Source organism: Charadrius vociferus, unplaced genomic scaffold (genome assembly GCF_000708025.1).
Source record: "Charadrius vociferus isolate BGI_N301 unplaced genomic scaffold, ASM70802v2 scaffold178, whole genome shotgun sequence".
In the NCBI taxonomy this organism is placed as follows: domain Eukaryota; kingdom Metazoa; phylum Chordata; class Aves; order Charadriiformes; family Charadriidae; genus Charadrius; species Charadrius vociferus.
Genome location: NW_009649717.1, coordinates 655,872 through 662,390, shown reverse-complemented (window position 1 = coordinate 662,390; position 6,519 = coordinate 655,872). Strand labels below are relative to the sequence as shown.

The 6,519-nt window shown below is 39.8% G+C and overlaps 1 protein-coding gene across 1 annotated transcript in view; it reads left to right on the top strand.

Moving 5' to 3' along the window:
- Positions 1-4,310, top strand: part of SLC10A7 (solute carrier family 10, member 7) — a 192,600-nt gene extending 188,290 nt beyond the window's left edge. Inside the window, exons 12-13 of the mRNA XM_009890754.1 lie at positions 265-410; positions 3,687-4,310. Coding sequence (XP_009889056.1) covers positions 265-410; positions 3,687-3,731 — 191 coding nt within the window. The 3' untranslated portion in view covers positions 3,732-4,310. The remainder of the gene's footprint in view (positions 1-264; positions 411-3,686) is intronic.
- The last annotated feature ends 2,209 nt before the right edge of the window (positions 4,311-6,519 follow it).

The window sequence follows — 6,519 nt, the reverse complement described above, 5'->3', positions numbered from 1 at the left end:
AAGAATAATTAGAAAAGATCTTTTATGGCATTCCCCTACTCCTTCCTTTCTGCCACAGAACTTTCTCTGCCATGTATTTCTTTTTTTGTTCATGTTCTTGCTCGTTTGTTTGGGTTGGGGTTTTGTGTGAAAACTTCTGAGTCTTCATTTTGTTTGTTTTGGGGTTTATTTTTGGTGAAATGTCTATGCAACATAAAATGCTTTGCTTTTATCTGGAGCTCAAAGTCTGAGGTGAGAGTCTGTCTCCTGTTTTTCTGCCTGCAGGGATTCCAATGCTGAAGATAGTATTTGCGGGTTATGAGCACCTGTCCTTAATTTCCGTCCCCTTACTCATTTATCATCCTGCTCAGATTCTTCTTGGCAGTCTGTTGGTACCAACAATAAAATCTTGGATGGTTTCTAGACAAAAGGTAAGAACTGCTGGGTGTGATTTATAATGGAAAATGTGCTATGAGAAAAAAATACCTAAACACATCTTAAACTCCCCAGGTTCCTTCTTGGAGATCCCACGGTAGGGATTTTTCTGTTCCTTTACTTCATTTATGACAGTGATAGTCACAGAAATATCAAATTAAAAATGCTGAACTTTATCCCCCTTGGCTCTGAAAAGGTTCAAATCTTCAAGTGAGACTTCTATGGTTAGTTCGAATTATAAATTCATTAAAATTATGAATTCAGATTATGCCCAATAAGAATGGCTCCATCTTTAGATAATAGTCACAGCTTTGGATCTCCCTTATGGAGAAGTGACAAAGATCTGTCCACTGGCATGGGAGATGGGGAAATCAGGTAAAATGAGGGCACTTTCTGAATTGAATTGAAGCATGATGAAAAACAAAAATATATATTTTTTTCTTTTTTCTACATGGGTCACCCTTTACAATAGCAAGAAGTTTACAGAAGACTGGTGCATCGCATTTCATGCCAAAATTATGGCATGGGGTAGCTTGTAGGATTATAACCTAGAGGTTTTTGCACCAACATCACTGATTCAAATTATGCTTATTTCAGTATAAATAGAAGCTATTGACATCTGACAGCCATTCTGTGATGTATATGAAATAATTGCAGTGGTTTTAGTTGAGCTATCAGAACAGTAGTAACCACCTTGCAGAAAGCTACTCCATGCAGCTGATTTTAATAGTCTCTAAAGTTCTGAGATAATAGGCATCAAGAAGCTGTGGCAACTGAAGCAGTCTTTGACAGCCACTTCAGGTGAAGGTTGAGACCTGTTGTGGGAAAACCAGTGCCACCAGTACCCTGCATTCTCCGCTTGTCAGTGGAGAAATTTTTTTTGATAAATTCCGTGTTTCCAATTTTCAGCAAACCCCAACAGGCTGCTATTTTACTAGCATCAGTCCACTAAAGTCACCTTGCTAACTTGAATCCTAAATTCCCCAAATCAGTGATTTTTATGCGGCTCCACTTTTGGTTACCTGAATTTTAAAAAGCATCCAAAAACGGAAAATTGAGAATTGTATGTCATTTCTCCATCAGTCTCAAAGTCTTTTTTTTTTTTTTTTTTTTTAATTGGAAATTATCAGGAGACATTACTAGTTGTGTAAAGAAAATTCCGTGCTATTCTTGCAGAAAGATAGCCTAAAGCTGCCACTGCTGGTGACAGAACCATCCCTGCAATGCTGGCTTCTCTTCAGCATCTTTTTGCTCTCGGCTGCCGAGACCAGGAGTGGGGCTGGAACTCATCCAGACCTCCCTGATCCTCAGGGGCAGTAATGGCCTTTAGGGGCTGCTGTCAGTTGCTGCAAGTTAACACAGCCTTTAAACAGCGCATCAGAAAAGTCAACCAGTACTGGAGAGATTTACAGTTCACCAGTACTAGTTTCTTATTCATTAAGCATCAAATAAACCTCCTGTGTTAATCAGACTGTAATGCTACCGTAGAACCACTTTGGGGGATTGTTGTTCTGTTGCAGCAGTTTCTTCAGTTGGTCTTCTGTATTATTCACAAATGTTATTTTAATTACTCTTTGAAAAAAATCAATGAGGTTGGGTCTGGTAAAGTTATAATAAGTATAATAGAAGTGAATGTTGTGACTGGATAATGGTATCCCGCTTTGAAAATAAACATGTCATCATCACCCTTGATGTTTATTTTCTATAAACACCTTGGCTTCATTTTGGCATCTCTCTTGCAGGGGGAGACGGTTATCCAGTCACAGTACTCAACTGCAGTGACATTCTTACTTAATTATGATAGTACATGTGATCTGGTTGTATGAAATTGAATTTAAATATTTAGAGGTTCATCTGCACTAAAGTATTTCTAGTTTGTAAATATGGCAGCAGAATCTGCCAAACTACAAAGTTAAAAAATTGTTTCCCCAAACAAAATGTGGAATGATGTCTCTCTCCAAAGTCTCTTGCTGAATAATATCCAAAAGACTAATCTCAGACGGCTGGATGTAACAATAGTTAAATGCTGGTGTTGCTGAAAGCTGGTGTTTCTGAGGGGAATATAGCCTATTTATTTTTAAAGGTTTGGATTTTTTAAAGAGTTTACATTTGTGCCGGAGCGTTTTTCAAGCAGTGCTTACAAGCTTTAAGTGTACAATATTAAAGGTTAATATCTACAATAAGAAGACTCATCAGATATCTCTGAGACTGAAAATTGCTTGTTTAGCCAACCCTCCAGAAATGATAAATCTCTCACTCGACAGGTAAATGCCAGTCTGACAGGGCACTTCCCCCAAAAGGCTAAGGAAAACAGAAGCTCCAAATTTCACAAATTTGCAAATTTCATTAATTTTCCCCTCACTCCGGCTAATTCATCTCCCACAAGAATGCTCTGGGCTTTTTTGTTGCAGAGCACACCAACAACAGGCATCCTTCACAGCGACCACATCGGTATACCAGAGCAGCTGAAAACCCAGCACCTCTTAAGGCTGTCACATTTGCCTCCTAAGTTAGAGAGGCTGCCTCCTCCCCAACTAAAAGCATGGTCACCTGTCATTTGAGTTGAATTTCTGTCACACACTGAATAAATAGTTTAGCTGCCATAGTTTGCCAGCCCTGCGGGGAACAGGGAGCTGGACCTTGCCATCAAATAAAGGCATGTGGTTTCTCTCCTCCTTAGTAAGAGTAGACTAGAGCTACAAAGAAGTCAGGTGTCCCCTGGCATAAGATGCCCTCTGGACTGATGGACTTTGGCTTATTCTTACCTTTTCCCAGAAAGAAAGGTAGAAACCTCAGAGGTGCGTGACATCCACCGCTGCAGCAGTGACTATACGCTGAGCAGGCTTCGAGCCAGGTGGAAGGAGGCCAGGGAACGCAAAGGTGTCGGCAGAAATTTTCTTCACAGTTTTTCCCTAAGTGGGTCACAAGCTCTTGTATCTGGTACCACAAGTGGTTTGAGTGGGGTCCAAATGGTGGCTTTCTTAAAAGATACCCGAGACCCACCTCCGCTTCCTTCACTGGCACTGGTGCCATATTCCTTGTGGTTCCTCTGTTAGGGCTATCCGTATATGAGGAGGTTGTGATGGGCTATCAGAGATCAAAACAGGATCGCAAAACCCAGAGTAGCCTGTCAGCTCCATGCTGACTCCTCGCTCAGCATCCCAGAAGTACACGCAGTGTTTTGTTGCCTCTTATAAATAAAAATCTTGTCTTATGCTTTTGGTTGTCTTTTAAGAATACACAAAAGTGACTGTTTTGTTTACTGTTCACAGGCACTGAAGTTAACCAGGCAGCCCAAAGCACCTGTGAAGGTATAATTATGGAGATGGCCTGTGTCACAGTGAATGTATATATGTACTATACTGTACACACAGACAATTGAGACAACTGGGTATTTGTGAATGTTGCTTCGGTGCATATTTTATTTTTTTATATATATATATATTAAAAAGATACCTGTTAAGTGCCTTACAGATGCATTTTTGGCATAAGCATTGTTTCCAGAAGCCACTTTGTTGGTTACTGCAAGAGGTTGTACAGTATTTTGGAGTCCTTTAGTTTTTATTTTTCTAACCGAGTGAATGGTCATGACTAACAGCTGTTTCTTCCATTGCCCCTCCTTTGAAGCCAGGGTGCACCAGCTGTAAGTCTCTGTTTTAAACTAGCCAAAATGACCAGAAGCCTATCCCACTGCTGGCTTACCCTGGGGAAGAGCTTTCTGAAAGTGGTTCGTTGTTTTTTTTTTTTTTTTTCAAGATTGACTTGAATTTCTGTGTGACTCTGTTACACTCCCTAGTCATATGACTGTGACATGCCTTTTTCTTCTGAGTTTGTGTATACTCAGCATGGGGCCATCCATTGGATAGAAGCTGAGAAGCATGAATTATTTGCATTTGTTGACACAGTTGTCTAGACATTCCTTCAAAGTTAATGGTTTCTCAAGAAAATTCTTTCAATTCCATTGTATGATATTGTGCCATTGTATATCTTAAATGCCTCATAAGCTTCTTCAAAGAAATGGTCTGGTGCTTGGGTTATGAGTGAAGTATTTGTGTTTGCAGCTATGAGATCTTTTATAATTTACCCCTAAAGAACACACATTTTTGTTTTTCTTTTTTCTTTTCCTTTCCCCGGTGCAATGCACAGAGTTCTGCGGTAACAGAATTTAGGATGCTAATATTGAAACAGACTCTTTATTGTAGTGACCCAAGCTACATTTTCTATATTGCTGCATTGGTAATGAATAATAGTTTGTGAAGACGAGAAAGTTGACTTTTTTTTTTTTTTGCCAATTAAAAGGATCCTTATAGTAACAGAAACGCTATCTTAGCTAATTTGACAATCAGTCACAACATTTTTAAAAATAAAATGTTACTCTTTTTAATAAACTTATATTAAAAAAAGAATACAAAATACTATTTCTAAGAGGAGAGAAAGAGAAGACAAAGGGATACAGGCATATATTTAAACATATAGCCAGTACTGCATCTTGTCCGGGAGATTAAGATTTCAGAAGTGTACTCTAATCCAGACTTTGAGGTGTACCCATCTTCAAAAACCGTGCTGGCAATTGTGCATTAAAACATTAAAAGGAATGAAAGAAATAGGTCAAGCTGGGATCAATATAAATGCAGAAGTTTTGCCTGTTAGTTAACATTGCAGTTAGTGGTGCAACTGGCTGCAAACACTTAGGAGCAGATCTTTAGGAGATGTAAATTGTGGTGGCCTTGATAAGGCTGTAGCCATTTACACAAGCTAAAGATCTTTTTGTATGACAATAGGTATGTGCAATTCATATCCTTTTGCCTTAGTGGAAAAAATAGCATTTGGTTTACCTGGTCTGTTATTCCTACTCCATTATTCCTGTGAACAACAGGAAAGTAATCTGGTACCAGTCACCGGTGCTTTCCCTGATGGTCAGTCAGTGCAAGACTGCTCTGTTGCCATCTGTATGAGAAACTACTGGGACCTGGCAGGGTCAACCTTGTTCAGAATTGTTATCACCAATAAAACGACCATGTAACGAAGGTACGTGAGGCGGCAACATGCTGAATTCTTTCACTCCCTGGAGGGGGATCGAGCTCTGCACACTGAGCAGGCCGGAGGGCTGAGGGACACTGTCCACCGCCCGTGTCCCCCAGGGCTGTGCTCTCTTCTCACTAGCCAGTGATGCAAAAGGGCAGCGGGCAGCGAGCTCGCAGTTTTGATCAGCGCATCCCCAGACAGCGTAGTCAAGATCCAGCAGGCCAACCTGCGAGGCGATTGGAGAGAATAGCTTGCATGTTCTTGGGCCAAATTCAAGGTTCCCCTTCCTTAAGCATGCTAAGCGGTAACTGGCTCCATGTGGGAAAAAAATTCCTTTGTCTGGGCTTAAAAACCCTGCTTGTGGCAGGGAGCCCGGACTCCCAGAGTATATAAGAACTTCATCCCAATCCCACTGAAATCGATGACTCTTTCTGTTGGTTTTGAATGGCACAGCAACCGGCCCGGTAAGAGGGCTTGCTTTTTAAAAAAACATATAGGAAGAGTTCAAGCATACAGTAACTTACTGTGATTGTGTCAATGCTAAACAGTCAGAACACTGCAAGTACCCTTACTGAGCTACCTCTGCGTACTGAATCGCCCACTTTCAGTACATCCAACAACTTGCTTAGATTCCACTGCACACATCCTTTTTTCTTTGTTAATTTTTTTCTTCATCGAAGAATATTTCAAACTGTTTTAAGATGGGGTTTTGTCGGAGCCTTTACAAAGTCCTTGTTGATTGCTTGGGTCAGCCTAAAGATTGTGTATCGGTGTTGGGAGGTGTTGGTCTAAAGGGAATATAAAGCAAAATTGAAATATGTACTTTAAATCCGTACTTAATGAAATTTAATTATGCATATCAATTCTGTTATGTTTAAAGACTGTTAAGATGTTTTGTTTATGACTTGTTATTATGCCTATATGTCTTTAATAAACAGAATGGTTTTGAATTTAATTTTGTTAATAGGAAAACAAGGTAAAATTACTTTTCCTCTAGGTCAATTCCTTACCTCTGTTACCTATGTTTTGTTCTTTTGTTGGTCAGCTTTTAAACTGTTTGCTTGTTCTTTATTAAAAAAA